A 22,086-nucleotide genomic window follows, 5' to 3' on the forward strand; every position below is an offset into this window, starting at 1 on the left:
AAGAAGATAGCAAATGCGTTCGAATTATAAAATTATTTCATTATGGAATTACGACTGGGGGAGGGTCAATAGAACTCAATAGGTATTAAATAATTTAAATAATTAGGAGTAATTATTTCACGTAATATTATGTGAGGAAAATTATCAATTTTTATTGTTTTTAAAGATGAAACATATTGCAAAAAATTGATATTTAGAAATCAAATTATTAATAAAGTCATTTCAAATTTTGTTTGCTACAGTAGAATAGATTTAGATTTATTATAATTCATTACGTTACACAATATAAAATACACGTTTGTAGCAAGTCAAAATATAATTTTAGTAGTAGTATAAAACATATATATATATATATATATATATATATATATATATATATATATATATATATATATATATATATATATATTGTTATGATGTATTGTTTGTGAATGATGAGCAATGAGTATTTTTTAATAATATAGGGTTTTTATCGCGGTTCTCAAAGAATTAGTTTGTAAGTACTTTTTTAAATTATCTTTATTATATCTATTATGAAACACACATATATATCTAACCTAGCCAATGTAAATTTAACATAAACTATCTTTAAATTGAAATTCTTATGAAACTAGTTAAATTTTTCGTATAAAAATGCTTGCACGTCACAATTTATATAAAGTGATGTCACTTATATTTAAAATTTCCAGAACGTCAACCTTAGAGTCTAAATTTTCCTAACACAGCTAATAATATGAAACCCATACGGAACTGCTCGATCTTTCATAGGCGTCAACATGGTGTAATAATCACAAAAATGTAATCATCATTATATTGGATATTTTAGAATTATATTGATTAAATAACCAAAAACATTTGTTATTATTGATAATATAAATTTTATGAAATAACTCTGTAAGTCTAATATTCCACAAAATAATATTTTAAATTAAATAGATTAAACAATTTTACGCAACTGATACGTGAATACTTCAAATTTTATTGACAGTTCAGAGTGTGGCAAAAGTGTATAAAGTGTTGCCGTTTTTTTAGAGTAAGAATTTTTTTATGTTTTGATTTCCTAATTTCATGAATTTCATTTCATTATACTATATTCATTTGAAAACTCCAGGGGGCACAAATCTATGATTGATTTTATAGTCATTAATAGAAAAATCCACCCAAAGCAGATTCTAGATATCCGAACTTTAAACTCAGCAGAAGCAGAAAGTGAACACAAACCAGTAATATCAAAAATAAGGATACAAGTACAATAATACCATACAAAAAGGATTATCGGAAAAACTTAAGAACGATAGGAAATAAATTTAACATTTCAACAACGTTTAAAACAACAAACACATTGAGATTTATTTTATCTAAAATTTAAATTAACAATGAGCAAGAAATAAAGAACACTTTTTTTTATACAATACCTTGTGAATGTGAACATTTTATGTATTAAAAACATCAAGACCATTAGACGTTAAAATAATTGAAAATCTATTTTATATCAAAAATAGAGAATTAGACAAATCTCAAATATGTAAACAATGCATGGGAAAATTAACTATGAGTCAGTGGAAAGATTCAGGTATGGTCTTATTATGTTAAATGAATTCATTTGTTTCGCAAATTCATTGGCAGAACGCAGTAGGATCTGGCTACCCATATTAAAAGAGAAAATCAATAGAATAGAATACCACTATTAATCAATTAAAGATCAAAGATACATTGGTTATGTTTTAAAATAACATACATAAAAATAAGGATTTGATGTTAATATTAAGAGTAAACTACATGTAAGACCAAATATGAGCATATAAAAGTACAGAAAATCTTAAATAAACGCTCTAGTTTTAGAAATGCACTCAGGATCAAACAAGCATTATTCGCGCTAAACCTCGTGTTGCAGAAGTGTCGTAATTAGGGAAAATATATATATTTTACCTGCTTTGTTAATTTCAAAAAAGCATTTGGTACAGTCCAACATTTAAAATTTATGAGGGTTATAATTTTCTTAGCTTAGGCACTAAACTGAGATAAAAAATAAGTGCTGTGTTTAGCCACTTCTGTTTTATAGAGGAGGAATATGGACGCTTAAAATACCAAGTACGAACCAAACTGAAGCAATAGAAATGTGAATGTTAAACGAAAATGTTTTATGTTCGAAGGGGGAGGATAATAGAAAGTGGAAGCAATGTAGCTAAAAATGGATGTGTTGAAAAAAGTCTGTTGGCAAAGAAATATTTAAGATTGGACTAAACAGAAAAGGAAACGTTTTCTTATTAAAAGACCGTGTAGGCTTTGCCATGGGATCACAAAAGACAAATAGTTTAAACATTGAATGTATAATAGTAAGAATATCGATACTTTCAGATATTTTTTTGGTAAAGCTCATCCAGTTACTGATATTATATTATATACTATAACACATCGCATTAACGGCAAGTATCGGAAATATAACAAAATCAATTCATGTATTCGACATCACTTGATTCAACAATCTAAAAGGTTGTTGAAAAAAGTTCTCACACTCGAAAAAAATAATTTCGACAAAAACCGACGTGCGAAAGAACATAAAAGCTTATATAACCGTCTGAAAATCGCAAAAAATGCCATCACCCCTACACGCTTCTCAATATCAAACACAAAACATATCCCTCGTCATTTTCCCAGTTCTTCCTTTAGATTTTTCACTTACTGGAGCCCTTAAAAAGGTATTTTCGAGAGGGCTACACTCAAAGTAGTTTCTCTGCTCCGATGATTTCTCCTCATTTTCAATTTAATGTACTTTTATTTGGACTCTTGTCGATGCTAAAATCGTTCCTCGTATTCAGACTAAGAATTGGCTGTTTAAACATCTACTGAGATATCTTTTTACTGCAGCTCCATAATGTTTTTATACAGGGACATATATTTTAGATTATTAGTATCTTTCAAAATTTTTTATTTTGTTGTCTGTTATGGCCTCAAACTTTTTTTCGTCGTTTGAAGGAGTACCCTGTTCTTCTTTTTCCTTTCAATTTGTATTTTGTAACTATGGTACCGCCAGAGCTCGCCACCGGCTTGCCATATCTCTTTACGAACGCACTTTCACCGACAGCTACCAATCCAATCGATGCACGCTGGAGATGGAACACCGGTAATGATATAAAACGCGGTCCACCGCAACAGAGAACTCAGTTTAGATGATATAGTCCTAGAATTTAAAAATATCATTCAATAGACACTCAGCAACAGCACTACAGAAGACGAAGTAGAGATACACACGGGGAGATTTAAAGATATACCACAGGAAATAAAAAACTTGATACGTAAAACAATAGTGCAAAGCAGACAGCGAGAAGAAAGGACAAAGAATCAGGTGACTAGGTGGATAAAAACAGGGCGAACAAACTAAATAGAGAGGTCAGAAGACATGAAAGAACAAGCTTCAAAGACTACTCAGAAAGGATAGAAAACCAATCCCTCCAATACATGGAGAAAACGGAATAATACACTCCATTAAAGAAGAAGCAGTGCTAATGAGGACTTCTCTGGAGAGATATTAAAAAACCACCCAGACGAAGCCATTGACTTCATAGAAGAAGTCGAAGAACAAAGAGAAAGCCCGAGGACTTAAACGAAATCATCCCTCCAATATCACCGCAGGATTTCCAGCGCTTGAAAAGGGGACACTTACAAACATAGAAACAACTGACGGTGCAAAATAAGCACATTGGGTGGAAAAGCGAAGCGAAAATACTTAGCAGTCACTATGGATAAAAGATTAACATTCAAAAGACACGTAGACGCCCCAATATAAAAAGCAAACATAGCAAAAGCGTCAATAAAAGGACTCAGGCAGAAAAAGTAAATTGAAAATAAGGTTAATAAATGGTATAATTCTATCGATACTAACATTTGTATCTCTTGCATGGGGACATATGTAAAACCACCAACAAGAGAGTACAAGTGGCGGCACACAACAGCAAGCTACGATTGGCAGTCAACGTACCGAACTACTATGCGGAAAGATTCTTATTTAGAGAGTTACAACAAATTGTCTGAGATAATGAAAAATAAGTCCAGTACAAAATTCGCGGAACTTATGGACCACCCAAGTTTAAGAAAATACAAACGACTTAAACAACAAATAGTGGAATAAAAAACGAAATAAATACCAGAGAGAAAATAAATAAATATCCCAGAGAGAAAGCAAAAATCAATAAAGAAAATAAAACAATATTCATATCATAATTAGTGTATATAATATATTATGATTTTCTGTTACAACACATTCTATAAAAAAAAATTATAAAAAACCCAAAAACCGGGTTCGGCCAAGAAAAAAATTATAAAAATTACTAAAAATAAACTGGCGAAAGCCAGGTAGGGTACCATGTTGGAGTTCTATTACTCAAAACCCCCATATGAAGAGCATTTGGCTGATACTTGTGCCCCTATGGCGCATCAGAGTACTATAGGAGGGAAAGGAATAATCTGAAGCACTGGAACGAACTGAAGTAATTCCTGTTTAGTTCGAATCAATACACCTCGCTCCAATGAATTGTTAGACCTGAACGTAATTCTAATGAGTGGATATGTCTCACAGGCTGGGTTTAATTAAATTGCTTGCTGGCTGGAGAACCGAGTTCGAGCAAAAGTATTAATCTGGTAAGAACTCAAACCCTAAGTCTTTGAGTATTAATTAAAGCACAACTGTTCCGGAACTTTGAGCCGGAGTACTGATCTGGTAAGAGCTCCTCCTCGGGCCTTTGAGTATTGATCTGAGGCCACAAAGAGGCCGTCCTTTCCGTCTGCAATCGAGTATTGAAATTGCTGGAATTTTAACAGAATTAAAACTAACAATAGCATATAGCGATAGCATATAGCAATAGCGATACGTAGCAAAATATAACCAGAGAAGAGAAAAGGAGGACCAATATACAAAGAGAAACATTAGGAACACTTACAGAGCATCTATTCATTTTATGTCGATTTGGCAGTCTTTAAACATGGCGTCCTTATGACAGTTGTCTCTCAAGTGATAACCGTTTTGTATATTTATTTACTGCTCCAGTAAATTTTGGGCCCGTTAGTAGCAATATTGCAATGTCCATAGATATATATTGGAATATTATATTATTAAATATATTACAAATATTTACTTTATCCAAAACCAGTGAAGCACCTTTAACTCAAAATAGTTTTCAAATAGACTCGACAAACTTTAAAAAACATTTAAGTAATATATTTACTTACGTTATTCGTGTTGTCTGGATCAAAAGGTACAAAAGATTTGACGGCAGCCCAAATCAGCACAAACACCATTGGAAAACCTGAAAGATAAAGTAAATTTACTGCTTTTAAATTAATAAATAAAGCTTTCATCAATATTGTTTAGAAAATATTAAATTATTAAGGAACAAAGTAAATGGACACTAGCCTTTATGGATAGCAAAAGTTGTAATATCTCCTAACAGATCTCTATATGCTTTATCTTCTTCTTCTTCACTTTTAGAATTAGTCTTCAAGCCTGTTCCATCCTCAGTCTTTCCATCTTTTTTGAGGCAACCGTTTCTTTCGCAGGGTTTTTTACAACCTGTCTTACCAGTCTATATTAATTAACTCTTTCTTTAATATTCTCTCTTTTTTAACGTGTTTCATTGTATTCCAATATTTATCGAAAATTAATTTAATTCGGCCCTTATACCTTTATTTCTGATTCGGTTTCTTAATGAATATCCTACTGTTTGGCTTAAAAATTTAATTTCTGCTGACTGTCATTTGGCTTATTTGTTTTTGCACCGCTCAAGCTTCACTTGAGATTTTGAAAATACCATGGACTCAACGAGTTACAAATGCAGAAGTGTTAAGAAGGCTAAAAAAGGATTGCGAGGTCATAAAGCACATTAAAACAAGAAAGCTGAAATATTTAGGCCACATTACCAGAGGTGCGAAATATGAGATATTAAGGCTCATAATGCAAGGTAAAATCAAGGGTAAAAGATCCATAGGAAGACGAAGAATTTCCTGGCTGAGAATCCTAAGAGAGTGGTATAGTTGCAGCTCAGTAGATCTTTTTAGAGCAGCTGCCAATAAGGTACCAATGGCTGTGATGATAGCCAACCTCCGATAGGAGAAGGAACTACAAGAAGAAGAAACTTCACTTACATTACAAAATTTAGCTTCTGTTTCTTTTCTCGTTTTATTGTGGAAGTTTCTTTGAATTGGGCCACACATCATCTGATATTTATGTATATTGTGTTTAATGTACTTTTATTCTTCATCATTTATGTCTTTCCTCCTCTTCTTCATCATGATTTTTCTAAATACAAATCGAAGTCATGACACACCTCATTTTAAATAACTACTAATTGCCTTTGTTATCATGCAATTATTTAAATAATAATTTCTACAGGGTTACAATTAATACAATAAATGTGTAGTAAAATACAATCAAATTAAAAAAAATGTTGAAATTGACGACTTTCTGAAATGATGCAATGAGAAAGACGGGTAGTAAATTTTGTCGATAACTTAGGAGTTATTTGTAGAATTTCTGTTCTGATGCGGTTGACTTTGATACGCTTTGCTATTTAAATATCCCTAAAAAAAAAGTCTAACGGAGTAAAATCTGAAGACTTTGTTGGCCAGTCGTAGATCCTCTTCTATATATCCACCTACCTGGGAAAACGTTATTAAAGTAATTTCGTACCTGAACACCGTAGTGTGGGGGAGCCCCATCCTGTTGGAACCACAAATCATGTATATTTGGAAATAACTAATTAAGCTGTGACATCAGATAATTCCAGATAAGAAAGGGTAGTTAAGTTGTTCTAAAAAAATATGGCCATATAATGTGATTATTTATAACGCCGGCCCAAATATTCATCTTCTCGGAATATTGTGTCATTTTTCCATCCAATGTGGATTTTCACTTATCCAATATCGATATGTACCGTCTAAAAAAAGTACCTGTTCTGTAAAACTTTGATCTCTGGTTACATTATTTTATGATGGTTTTGTAGAATTCGATTGCTTTATCAAAGTCATCTACTAACAGCTCCTGGACTAGATGTTTTTTGTACGTGCCAATTCTCTTTTTTTAGAACTCTAAAAATAGTTGATTGTTGGACATAAATTATTATCTACTGCGACCTGCTTTGAAATGATATAGAGATTTTTTTAAAACGTCCAGTTTCTTGGCGTCGGGTCAAGATCTATAACATGGCCCGATTCTCGAAATTTCATTTCAATTTTGCCAATTGTTGCTTGAAAAATCGGTTCTCGATGGGGGTATTTAACATTAAAAAAATAATTACTTACTAACTCCTGTCCTCAATCTAACAAAACAATATTAAAATCTTGATTCGTTATGTTTCTGTAACTTTCATTGTTGTTAATTCTGTTATTAATGTCGTCAAAAAATTTGAACAGTAATAATTTTAGGTCTATTAGTTAAAAATTATTTTAAATACTTGACTGACACTAAAATAATCAATTTCGGATTAAAATGTAGCATTATTACGAATCAATGTAATTTTTTTTTTCGGAACCAGCAAAAAACAAAAATTTTTGTTTTATTATGACGGTCCTTCCATGTAATTTTTTTATTTTACTTACCTAGATACATAATTTTGTTTAACCCCGTAGAATAAAATATTTGAACAATATATCGTTGCAAAGACGATTAGGAGACCTCTCAAATGATGTATCCCCTGACTTCAGTTTGTATTTAAAAAAATCGTCGATTACGTCCTTTCGCCAACACCAATGAGGTAACATCCAAAACATATATATGGTAATTGATGGCCATTCAAAAATTCAAATTAAGTTGTTTTAAGATCTTTTAAAATGTCGTCTGTTTCTTAAATAATGAATTTGTTCTATAGAACATTGCATCACACTGTATGTATGATTCTTAAACCGTATTATTATTCTATTTAAACTCATACATAAACAAAATATACTTGATACATTAAAATAAGATACGAGGAACTGACTAAGGGATTCCCAAAGACCTCCAGCTATTAATATCCCTCTGCGTCCTACCTCCACAAATTAAAATATATAAATACAAACCGACTTCTAAATAACTTTAGGTAAGTAAACAAAATACTCACCCCATCCGATGAAAACGTACACCCTTAATTTAAAATTCTCTCTGGTGAGCGTCTCCACGACGAGAATATAAAGGTAGAGCCCTGTAAAAACACCAACACTAATTAGTAATTATATCCTTGGTCCCAATTGAAATTTTCCAAAGCTTAAGAGTAAAGCAGCACTTTATTTTCCATCAATGCGAAATAAAAGTAATGAAATTGGCACCCGCGTGAAACGTATTTAAGTTTAATGGTGTTTGCAGGATATTTTGTGGATTTGAGCGGAAAGGAGAATTGTTTACTCACACCTATTGAATTATACAATTACACATGAACTATATACATGACCACTATGGATACAACGTGTTTCGTATTATATGTTAGAGTCCTGTAATTAATTTTTTTTTAAATCTATCGATTTTTATTCTTAAATTGACAATTTATAGTATGAAAATAATATCCCCTACAGCACCCCTTTGAATTATAAGCACCCTCTCGAAAATATTAAATAACAAAGGGGGCGTTTGACACCTTGTTAGAAAGGGATTTTAGGCCTCTGTTCAGCAATATAAAGTTTTTTGAATTTGTGCAATCATAACTGAGAAACTTGAATTTTACAAATAAATTAAATGTTCAACTTGACCACCATTATTCACTTCTCGACAATAACCGAGGCGATTTTGGAATTCTCGTACAACATGTTATTATTATTATTATTATTATATAACAAATAAGGACAGAGATGCGAGCTCCTGTTATGCCCAAAAAACAAAAAAAAAATAAAAAATATCCTTATAAAACTAATACCAACTGGCGGACCAACTCGACATCGAGTTTTTTAAATGAAATTTTAATTTTGGGAGAAAAATTAAGAGATCAATACAAACAATATAAGCAAGAATATACATAACATTCATCAATAATAATGCAAGTAAAACGTGTATTAAATATCACGAAATATTTCGTCGAAAACAATGTTTTTTGTTACAATGTTATCATTTAGCAGTTAATTTTGCATGCTGATCACGAATCCGGGGTCAGATATGCTCTATCTTGACGTTTTATGCGCGTTTCGGGTCACTTCCGGTGTCGGATCGCAACCGGAAGTACATATTTAGATTTGTCTCGACGAGACCTTTCGATCCATATATACATTGTGGGGTCTAAAACTTGGAGTAAATTTTAACTTCCGGTCATCTCAAAACCGGAAGTGAATTTTTGTACCAAAAGAATATCTTGACAATCTCATACGTAATACTAATAATATTCCGAAAAAATATTTTAATTATCTAATATGGTTTTTGAGTAAAGTTGTGGACAAGAAAAGGGCTTAGCGTTTTAGTATATTATACATAACATTCATCAATAATAATGCAAGTAAAAAGTGTATTAAATATCACGAAATATTTCGTCGAAAACAATGTTTTTTGTTACAATGTTATCATTTAGCAGTTAATTTTGCATGCTGATCGCGAATCCGGTGTCAGATTTGCTCTATCTTGACGTTTTATGCCCGTTTCGGGTCACTTCCGGTGTCGGATCGCAACCGGAAGTACATATTTAGATTCGTCTCGACGAGACCTTTCGATCCATATATACATTGTGGGGTCTAAAACTTCCGTAAATTTACTCCGTAAAAAGTAAATTTTAACTTCCGGTCATCTCAAAACCGGAAATGAATTTTTGTACCAAAAGTATATCTTGACAATCTTATACGTAATACTGATAATATTCCGAAAAAATATTTTAATTATCTAATATGGTTTTTGAGTCAAGTGGTGGACAAGAAAAGTACTTAGCGTTTTAGTATATAAGATTATAAAGTTAAGTAAAGTTAAACAATTAAATATAGCATACAAAAATTGAATTGTGAAACAATAAATAAATAAAAGATTCTATTTGATAAGAAGTTCACCCTGGACATGGAATAGTTTTTTCCCTCTTTAATTTGTATCGATGGCCCCTTTCGTCTTGATCCAAAGTGAATATAGTGTTTAGGTTCCCAAAATTATGTTTTAAAATACGAAAACACATAGTTAGGTCACCTCGAAGACGTCATCCTCCTCGACGGAAGATCAAGCTGCTCGAATGTCGTAAGATGAGCCATGGATAATCTATCTTTATAGTTACGTTTTACACGGTCGTATGCCAGTCTTGTGGCTTTACAATAAACATTTTGAAGTAAGATCTTATCGCGACTGAGATCCGGATTCCACACTGGCCCGGCAAACTTAATAGTAAGTCTAACGTATATTGAGTGAAGTTAACTAACAGAGAACATATGTGTAAACGATTTACGGATCAAAAACAGTTTCGAAGTTGCACGTTTACACACCATGTGATCAGACCAATTTAAGTCATTATTAATTATCACTCCGAGATCGTTGCGGGAGGTTATCGAATTTAAGGGATGTCCATTAGTAAAGTACAACAGTGATATGTTATTTTTGCCAATATGTAAAACAACGCATTTTCCAATGTTAAGTGGAAGTCACCATTCCGAGGACCATTTAAATATTGTATCAAGATCTTGTTGAAGAGCATGTTGGTTAATAGTTGGATTCACATATAATTTCGTGTCATCAGCGTAAATGGAAACCTTACCGGATACAATGAGCGGAAGATCACTATTGTAGACACAAAAAAGTAGCGGTCCAAGTATTGATCCTTGTGGGCCTTCACTCTTGACTGGCTTATCTAGTGAGTGGTCCTCCCCAACACGAAACTAAAGTATCTGTCGGATAGAAAATCTTGAATCCAAATGTTTAACTTTCTGGAACTTTGGAGAAGTCTAAGTAGACTACATCGACAGGATTCCGATTGTTTAAAGATAGTGACCAATCATTTAGACAATGAAGTAAGTTTGTGATCGGGAGAGTTATTTTGTTAATTTCTTCCGTTATCCTAACTTTTAAATCAGCAATTTTGACTGGTCTAATGAAATATACTTTCAAAATTATCAAGTATTTTCGTATCTGTTCTGCTAAATATTAGGGAAAAAAGGAAAAAATACATTTCTTACAGAAATTTATTCAGTAATCTTTGAACCATAACCATTAAAATTTTTTAAATCGTGAAAATGTTTATAACCTATATTATAATAACAAAAACGATCGGTATTTTACGTGAAAAATACCAAAACAACTAGATTAAAAAAAATCAAAGTTTATAATTGGTATATGTAAGAAAATGGGGCAGTTTTTTTCTTTTTTTTTAATCCAATTTAACATAGACAGATCTAAATAACACATTACCAAATCGTAAAGATGATTTAGTTATTTTTTTAATATATTAATTTATTTATAACCAAATAAAACTACAAATTTTTTCTATTTGTAGTTTAAAGGTAAATTAAGATTTCCTCCGATTATATGTTACACAGCAAGGCTGATAGTATACCTCCCTGTCGGACCCCACGTTTGATTTTAGTATCATCGGACTCACCTGCCTCTGTACCGATAGACAGTGTTTGATTCCAGTAAAGATTGCTAATAATTCTTGGATCACAGGTATTTATTCCAATATTTGTTAATATCTCCATTAGCTCGTCGTATTTTACTATATCAAACGTCTATATCCTTTTATGCATGACTTTTAGAAGTAACGTTAAAATGTGGCTCATTAAGCTGACAGTCCGGAATAAGACACCATTTTCAGAGTTCTTTTATGTATATGTGATGATGTTTTCCTGTTGATCTTGTAGTCTTAACTTATACGGCGAAAAACGAAAAATTTTCAAATCGACATTTCTAGAAAATAGTGTATAATATCGACTTAAAGTAAGAGTCCCTTTTAGTACTAGAATAGTTCCTTTTAGTACAGATTTAACATTGGAGGATAAATAATCATACTAGTTTTCATTTTTCTAAATAGAAGCGTTATTTCTTTATTAAAAAAAAAACTAATTAGAGGGCGCAATCTTTCAAGAGCTCTAGCTCCCTTAGGAAGCATTTTCAGGCTATGTGCATTGGATTTAATGGTCTTAAAATTATCTGAGGAATCTCCGGTCTTCGTTTGTCAGAAGAGTTGCTAGACACCCTGTATATCAAAAAAATTGTTAAAAAAATTTTAATTTGTTTAAACCAAGATTATTGAAATAATTATACAGTTTTCGAATGGGAATATTTATTTATAGCATTAAAAAGTACACGTATGTGGTAAGTTTTTGTGAAAAAAGTCTACAACATAGGAAAAATCTCTAGTTTTATTTTTTTATAAATAAATAAATATATATATATATATATATATATATATATATTTATAAATAAATAAATATATATATATATATATATATATATATATATATATATATATATATATATATATATATATATACTCAGTGACATTAGAAGTGTTACACCTAGAAGGAATAAATTCATAAACTTAATTTTTTGGTAACAGAATGACTATATTTAAAACATGCTATGATAACAATATCAATGTTTTATCTTTTCTACTTTTTGTAAAAATAAAGTTTTACTTTAAATTTTTTTGTGAAGATATATATTTGTGAAAACTGGTTCGTATAGAAATTTGTAGTTATTATTCCTCAGTCTAATTCTATTCCGTGTAAGAAAATGCCTCGAGTTCGAAGACATCAAAATTACCACCATGTAAGCGATTTTGACAGGGGCAGAATTATTGCGTATAGAGATATGGGTTTGTCATATCGCGAAATAGGCCGTCGTGTTAATTGTACAGCAATGACGGTTATGCGTGTTTGTCGTGTGTGGACTAACGAAGGTAGACGAACACCAAGAAGACCAACTGGTCAACCGAGGCGTACCACAGACCGTCAAGATAGGTGCTTTAGATTACTGGCTCTGCGAGACCGTTATGCTACTACGCGTCAAATTGCTGACTAATGGTTTGGAGTAGTAGGTAGACCTGTTGTATACGTACACTATACCGTCGTAATCGAGCCTTTGGACTGGTTTCATTCCGCCCACGACTAGTATTTCCTTTGACTGCGGACCACTGTCATCAACATTTGAATTGGTGCAGGGAACGGCAGCATTGGGTGGCAGAATGGCGTAATGCAGCATTCAGCGATGAATCACGATTCGGTTTAGGAATGTATGATGGTCGTAGGATGGTAAGACGCCGCCGTGGAGAGCGACGAGATATCGGGTTTGCTGTTGAGAGGCTTGTACACAGGACAGTTGGAGTAATGGTTTGGGGGGCTATTGCCTATGGTAGCCGATCACCACTTGTGTTTATTCGAGCTAATATGACAGAGAGCTGCGCGTTATGTTGATAAAATCTTACAAACCACTTTACTGCCTTATCTCGACGGCAGTCGAGACGTCCTTTTTCAGCAAGATAACGTGCGTCCCCATATTGCTCGTCAAACTATGGACTTTCTCCAAGAAGATGACGTTAATGTTTTGCCGTGGCCGCCCCATGCTCCGGATTTAAATCCTATTGAACATGTATGGGATATGATGGAAAGGAGACTGCTCACTTTGCACCATCCTCCACAGACTCTGGCATATTTAGTACATAAAGTTCAAGTTGCTTGGAACGAGGTGCTACAAGCAAACATCGATCATCTCATTTTGTCAATGTCTAGGTGTATACAGGAGTGTATTCAGCTACGGGGTCGCCAAACACATTATTAATTTTTTTTTGATTACTTGTTAAATAAAATTCTTGACAACGTTTTCGTTTCATTCTTGATGTAAATCTACCATGTTGCCAAAAAATTAAGTTCAAGACATTATTCTTTCTGGGTGTAACACTTCTAATGTCACTGAATATATATATATATATATATATATATATATATATATATATATATATATATATATATATATATATATAAATTGTGATGATGTATTGTTTGTGAATGATGAGCAATGAGTATTTTTTAATAATATAGGGTTTTATCGCGGTTCTCAAAGAATTAGTTTGTAAGTACTTTTTTAAATTATCTTTATTATATCTATTATGAAACACACATATATATCTAACCTAGCCAATGTAAATTTAAAATAAACTATCTTTAAATTGAAATTCTTATGAAACTAATTAAATTCTATAGACAATGTAAAATTTAAACAAACTATCTTCAAAATTGAAATTGTTATGACACTAACTAAATTATATTAACAAATTTTTGTACCTTTCTGTCACTGAATGCCTAAATAAACTGTATTCCACTATATAGATTCTAATCACTACTCAATGTCTTCCTGCTTCGGTTATCCTTGTTTTTGTGAAATTACTTTTTCCAATTATCAGCTTCCACCAATTTAAAATATATTTCTTCTTAAGCATTTGTAAACCACCAAGCAAACCAGCAAACAGCATTTATATTTATTCTTCTTTTCAGTATACCAATATCCAATCACCAAATATATTATATAATTTTAATTTTCAATTAATACTTCTTGCATTATCCAATCACCAAATATATTATATAATTTTAATCTTCAATAATATTTTCTTTATACTGTTTCTTAATCTTCCTTTAACTCACTATATTGAACAATTGGACCTTCTGTCTGACTATAATTTATCTGACTTCTATTTCATGCTAACTCTAATTACCTTTCATACTAAACTGGACTTCATAGTAACTGTAACTTATAACTGAATGACTAACTGAATGGACATCTTGAATCCAAATCACCGGGTATTTATATCTTTTTTCATGTTCCAGAATCATCTAGCAAGCAATCATGTTCCATTTGTTCTATTAAATACATGTCTGAATTTTCTGGAACAAACCATTTCGCAAACAAGGCCATCTCCGGTGATCTAGAGAATTCCTTACTTTTCTATTGATAATTTTGTTGACATTTAGGCTTTTCAGATCAGAATATACACTTAAATCAGTAACTATATATAAATTAAACATTTTAAACTAACATATTATAACCCCACTTTATATTCATAATTATTATTTAAACGTCACTTCAGAGTATGTATATCTGTCTGTCACTCACATGTATAGTTGGTTGCCTAGTCACATGGCTCACTTAAATATATCTACCACATTATAATTACTAAAATACAACTTTTTACAATTATTATTTGCTAATTTCTTAAAAATGCCCTCACATAAATAATTTTTATAAAATTCTCTAGTATATAACTTATTAAAATAACCAAATACTTTTTATATCTAATATTATCTAGTAGTGTAACTTATAAATTATTTTCTATAAACACCAATCATATCAATATATATATATATATATATATATATATATATATATATTTCAAATTTAAAGAATCTTTTCTTCTTCTTCAAGTGCCATCTTCGTTTCGAAGGTTGGCGATCATCAGGGCTATACGTATTTTCAAAACTGCTGATCGAAACATTTGGTTGTTGCTACAGCTATACCATTCCCGTAGATTCTTTAGCCAGGAGTTTCGTCTTCTTCCTATGGACCTTTTTCCTGCTATTTTCCCTTGCATAATTATTCGAATCTTTGCGATTTGGTAATGCTAATTCTTTAAAAATGCTTCGTATTTTGAGAACCATTTCCAAAGTACAAATCGAAACGTCAAAAATAAACTTATTTTAAAGTAAAATTGTGATTATTTCTAATAAAAATGGAAAACTGTTGCAACTAGTGTTGGCAACAAATTATTTGCCTGTACGAATACGAAATACAAATAGTATTCGAATAACTGTACAATTCCAATATTACTCTGTTACATACAGTCATGTCATTTTAACGAATCTTCCCAGGACATCAGTAAATAATAAATTCACTGAAATCCTTCTGGCGAACGTTGATTAATATATCAATTATTTATGAACGTTTGTGATGTAAAAGCCTGCCGAATTGTATAAAATAAATAATTTATCCAATGTATGCATACATTTTAATCTACTGCATTTACATGCATATTTTACGTGTTTATTTAATATTTGATACATATCGACTTTATTCAATTATAATAAATAATGTATATACGGTTTTAACAAAATTCAATTTGCATTTAGATAAAATATAATTTTATTTCAAACATAATGACGGTATTAGATTTTGGTTTCGATACAGGACAGCGGCAAGCCATTTATACGTGTTTCGACCTCCTTAGGTCTCCTCAGAGCGGTATAGCCACTGCTCTGAATCGAAACAAAATCTATCCCGTCGTAGACCAATAGTTATCAAAATAACTATTTGCGGACGTAACTACGTTATCTAATAACAAAAAGAGAAATCATACGATTTCTACCTGGTGAAACCGAATAAAAATTTTACCACTGTGCCTTCTAAAAATGCAAAGCAAACAGCTTGATAAATTACTCGGCAAGAAAATCTAAAAATTGCATTCAACCTGCCTTTCATCAGGGTCAAATTTCTTAGTGAATTCAGTTTCTGGTACTCCAAACGGAGCAAAGAAATAAAACATAATGACGGTATTAGATTTTTGTTTCGATACAAGGCAGTGGCAAGCCGCTTATACTTATTTCGACCTCTTTAGGTCTCCTTAGAGCGGTATAGCCACTGCCCTGAATCGAAACAAAATCTATCCCATCGTAGACCAATAGTTATCAAAATAACTATTTACGGACGTAACTACGCCATCTAATAACAAAAATAGAAATCATATAAATATAATTTTATTTATATAGTATTGAAATCATACTACTGATTCTTTTATACGTCAATAAACAAGTATAAAAATTAAAGGGCTCATTCTGATTGACTATTAAACGAGTTGGATACTTCAAGTACAGTACAATAAACAAGAATTGTTGCACGTTGACCAAATTTTTAATTATTTTTATTGTCCATAACTTATTGCTTTTCTTAATATCAAGCGAAATAGATCAAAGCATCTAATATTAAATTTATTGCAGTATTGTCAAGTAAGAAAATAGATTCATAATGTAGGAGTTAGAAAATAAAAAAAAAACCAAAAATAATAGACACATTTTAATTGAAAGGCACGATACAGGCAAGCTTAGACTACATCATCTCCGAAAAATTAAACAATTTCTTACATTTGGATTGCGTAAAGGAATAACATTGGAGTGAACTATACATTATAACATTAAACTTCTGACAATCTTCTTTGTCTTAAGTTTGTTTAAAATGTTATTTTTTTCAAATTTAAAATGGTGCTGAGCACTTCTTTAAGTTCAAATTAATCCAACAATGAATTTATATATGTACGCCACTTAATAGTTTTCAGGGACAGAATTAATTATTTAGAATAATATGATGATTTATATTTCTTTAAAATGTTTCCTTAGACAAAAGAAACATGTTTTAATTTGAAGAGATCTAATCTTAAACCAGACAAAACTTCGTAACAAATAGGTAAGTAATATCATTAAGACATAATAAAATGTGTCATTACATTAACATTGGTGAATAAAAAATTATTAAAACTTCTAAACAACCAAAATTAATGTTCTAATGTATATAGAGAAAAAAGTAATTAGTACATATTTTTAGAAGAGAAGCTGTTCAGCACAGTCAAAAAAAAAATTTTTTTAGAGAAAAAGCTGTTACCACAGTCCAGGAGGACAAGAAAGAAGCCTCCACGAGATCAATAGTGCCACATCAACTACAAAGTAAACACTATTGAAGGCGTCCCCTGGAAACGTATACTAGACGGCTAATCCTTCCAACACCGCCAAACCAAACCAAATCAGATGGCAAACATCAAGCCACAACGATTCTTTTCAGAGCCAACACTGATAGTATCGAGCATAATTATCGATGGCATCACTATTGCCAAACAAGACATCTTATCAGAATTCTGCAAGAATATGAAATGTGGGGTATTGTGCATCCAGGAAACCCACAGAGAACTAACTGCAGCAAGACCAAAAGTCTCCGGTATGAAACTGATTGCGGAGATACCACACAATAAGCATGGTAGCGCGGTATTTGTGGGAACTCAAACCATAGTCTCATCTGTGGGAACAACAAAAATGTACACGGTATAGAGATATTAACCACTTAGATCAGAAAATGCACAATAATCTCGGTATACAAACCCCCAAACCAACCTTTTATATTTTTACCCACAACTAACTTCTAATCACAACCCAATCAGCTTGTACTGAGAGACTTTAACAGTCACAGTTTACTCTGGGGTTATGCAGATTCGGACGCAAATGGAGACACAGTAGAAGCATGGGCCGAAACGAGTGGTCTCACGTTAAATCACGATCCCAAACTTCCACCATCTTTTCAGAGCAAAGTTTATAAAAGCGGATATAACCCAGATATCTGTTTTTCAAGTAATAACCTCGAAGACCGATGTACCAAAGTAGTATATGGCCCTATACCAAAAACTCAGCATAGACCAATTGGTATAAATATCTTTCCAATTGTCAAACCACAAGCTATTCCATTCAGAATGAGATTTAACTTCAAACTGGCAAAAGTATGCATACATGCTAGATTTTGAGCTGCTACGCCTTGAACCAAAAGTAGAGAACTACGAAAAATTTGTGGAGGTACTAAAAAATGTGTCTAGAAAAGCTATTTCCAGAGAACTAATGAGAACATACAAAACCCTTTATTCCACTGACTCTTTTAGCCAAGAAACGGTTGACTGCGGAGCAGTACTACTTCAACAGCTAAGTCAAGCCAGACAGGAAAAGTGGATTGAGACCTTGGAAAATATAGACACGATACATAATAGCAAAATAGCATGGACCTTGTAAAGAGCTTAGCGGTGATCCAAAAGAACATAAATCACCTTGCAGGATTACAGCAAACCAAATCGCTGCTCAACTCCTCATGAATGGAAGAACTACGAACCGACATAAACACCCAAACACTATAAGAAGATTGGATTCGGAGACAGACCACCTAGGAACTCCTTTTACACTAAAAGAACTCCACGACGGTATGAACAGGTACAAAAACGGGAAAGCTGCAGGTGTGGATGATATAGGCAGTGAACAAATAAAGCATCTAAGCTAAAGAGCAAAAAACTGGATCTTGTAACTTTATAACACGTGCTACAAAGCCTGCAAATTCCTATATCATGGACGAAATCTAAAGTAATAGCCTTGTTAAAACAAGAAAAGAACCTAGAAAATCTCAGTAGCTACAGAAGTATTTTGCTGTTGTGGCACTTTTTCAAATTATACAACAAATTATACAAGAGTCTCATACTCGCCAGAATAGAAAAAAATATGGACAAGCACGTCATCCCACAACAAGGAGGATTCAGATCTGTAAATCTTGCACCGGTCAAGTCCTCACACTAACAGAACACATTAAAGAGAGCTTTGAAGAAAAACTTATAACAGGGGCTGCTTTCGTATATTTGACAGCAGCCTATGACACAGTAAGGCACAAAACAGTGCTCTGAAAATTATACGACACTTTTAATGACCACCATCTGGGTAAGGCCGTATTTTTCTTACTGCAAAACCGACGTTTTTTCGTTATGCTGGAGGGTAAAGTAAGTAGGTGGATAGTTACAAAAAACGGCCTCTTACAGTGAAATATTTTAGCACCAATGCTCTTCAATATATACACAAAAGACCAACCTACGCTGACCGAAACCAAGTACTTCCTCTATGCTGACGATCTTGCAATATGTGCTCAAGGAAATAGTTTTAAAGAAGTGGAGGAGAAACTTAAAAAACAATGACAGTGTAACTACCTGCAGAATTCTCTGAGACCTAATCCCTATAAAACCCAAGTCTGCGCCGGGTTCAAGTCTGAAAATCTATTTATTATAAATTGTCTCAAGCATATTTGTGTTTTAATTATAATTCAATTTTTAATATTTTAATTTTTGATTATTGTTCCTTAATATCTTTTATGATTGGCCTTTCTTCTTCTTTGACCTCTTATCGCTCATTCTCTTCATTAAAAACTTCCAATTTTTGTTAATATTTTTTTTGGGATTATTTACTTAATTGATTTTTAAATTTTATACTTCTTCAAAGTAAAAGTTCCCCTTTTTGTGAAATTTATTGTAAAAATAAAGCAAAATTGATAGACAGACAATTACCAACATACTAATTTAAACACATCAGTTTACTTTTAATGTAAGATTTTTACAATTATTAGTTCAAAAATAGTATTAAAGTGTGACAAAAAGAGTTATTAGTAAAACATTTAATGTTGAACTTTCATATTTATATTTTGGAAGAGATTTCTAAATCAGCACACATCAAATAGGGCATTTTACGAAATAGTAGTCTCAGTAAACAATTGGAAGTGTCTATTTACGTGACGAGGAATGACCGTTGTACAACATGTAAACTTTTTCAATTTTTTTAAAATCTATAAAAATAATAAATAAATAATAAAATTACTTTATTTAAATTTTAAAACTACAGAAAACATAGCATGAAGTTTCGCGCTAGTCTACAGTACCATCGATTGTACCACTTTTTTATGTATGGGACATTCTTGCTAATATGCAGTCCTTCGGTAAGTTTTTATCTTCCTAGATCTTAGCTCAGTTAGCAGCACAAGATAAAATAGGAACAGAAACTTGTACCCGAAAAAATCACTGGTTTGACGATGAATGCAAAGACGCAACACAGAAAAAAAATGAAGCCTATGCAAAAATGCTTACCCGCCGAACTAGAACAAGTATAGAGAATTACCAGACAAAGAGAAGAGAACAAAAGAAAATACATATAATAAAGAAACGAAATCACTTAAAAAAGGAACTTTAATATATAGAAAACCTCAACAGAGAGACAGAATTCAGAACATTCTATAAGAAAGTTAATATCAACAGAAAAGAATTCAAGGCAGACACAAATCCATGTAGAAGTTTAAATGGCGATCTATTAACAACAAGAACAGACGTACTAAACCGATGGACGGAATATTTTAACCAGATACTAAATATAGAGGAAGAAGAAGAAAACCCGGAAGACGAAAGCTGTAAGGTAAGTGGAGCAGACGAGAGGGAGGAGGATCCACCAACGATCCTGGAAGTTAAAGACGCTGTAAACAAACTAGCCAGAAACAAATCACCCGGAATAGATAATATCCCAGCGGAATTATATAAAGAAGGTGGCCACGATATCATAATAGCGCTACAGCAGCTTATAAAAGAAATATGGATACAGAAGTTCCTTCCCAATGATTGGAATATTGGAATACTTTGCACCATACACAAAAAGGAAGATATCTTTGAATGCTCTAACCATCGAGGAATTACGCTGCTAAATGCAGCGTATAAAATATTCTCCAATATACTATGCCATCCTATGGTACCATATGCAGAGCGAATAATAGGACAATACCAGGCTGGCTTCAGAGGTGGTAAATCAACAATTCTTCAAATTTCAACCCTGAGACAAATTCTAGAGAAAACACTGGAATACGGTGTAGACACGCACCACATATTTATAGACTACAAGGAAGCCTACGACTCTGTAAATAGAAGAGAATTGTTTAGAGCAATGATAGACCTAGGAGTACCAAATTAGTTGGTAAGTCTAACCAAACTAACTCTTGAAAAAGTTGAATGTAAAGTACGAATCCAGGGGGAAATGTCTGAACCTTTTAAAACAAATAATGGGCTACGTCAGGGAGACCCACTCTCCTGTATACTATTCAATCTAGCTCTGGAAAAAGTAATACGTACGTCACAAATCACAACTACCGGTTCAACATATAACAAATCTGTGCAAATGCTAGCATATGCTGATGATATCAATATTGTTGGGAGAACGGAAAACGCAGCACGAGAGGCGTACGCAGCACTAAAGGAAGCAACTACAAAAATGGGTTTAATAATAAACACCAATAAAACAAAATACATGAAAATAGTTACGCAACCACAAATACAACGGCCATTTGTTATAGAAAACGACGTCATCGAAGCAGTTAACGAATATGTATACCTGGAAACGCTCGTCAATACTGAAAATGACACTACCGCAGAGATAAACCGCAGAATTTGCAAGGCTAATAGATGCTATTTTGGGCTTAATCTCCTTTTTAAATCTACAGTTATATCAAGAAATACAAAAGTAAAACTCTACAAAACAATAATACGCCCAGTCCTAACCTAAGGTTCAGAAACCTGGACTTTAACAAAAAGCAAT

The 22,086-nt window shown here is 32.4% G+C and overlaps 1 protein-coding gene across 5 annotated transcripts in view; it reads right to left on the bottom strand.

Annotated features, from left to right (window-relative positions):
• Positions 1 to 22,086, bottom strand: part of LOC140441595 (diuretic hormone receptor-like) — an 890,067-nt gene that overhangs the window by 151,764 nt on the left and 716,217 nt on the right. For all 5 annotated transcript variants that reach the window (XM_072532430.1, XM_072532429.1, XM_072532431.1 and 2 more), the window contains 2 exons: positions 8,091 to 8,171; positions 5,227 to 5,303 (listed from right to left, as the gene is read on the bottom strand). In XM_072532430.1, the coding sequence (XP_072388531.1) occupies positions 5,227 to 5,303; positions 8,091 to 8,171 (158 nt within the window). The remainder of the gene's footprint in view (positions 1 to 5,226; positions 5,304 to 8,090; positions 8,172 to 22,086) is intronic.

Source organism: Diabrotica undecimpunctata, chromosome 5 (genome assembly GCF_040954645.1).
Source record: "Diabrotica undecimpunctata isolate CICGRU chromosome 5, icDiaUnde3, whole genome shotgun sequence".
Taxonomy (NCBI): domain Eukaryota; kingdom Metazoa; phylum Arthropoda; class Insecta; order Coleoptera; family Chrysomelidae; genus Diabrotica; species Diabrotica undecimpunctata.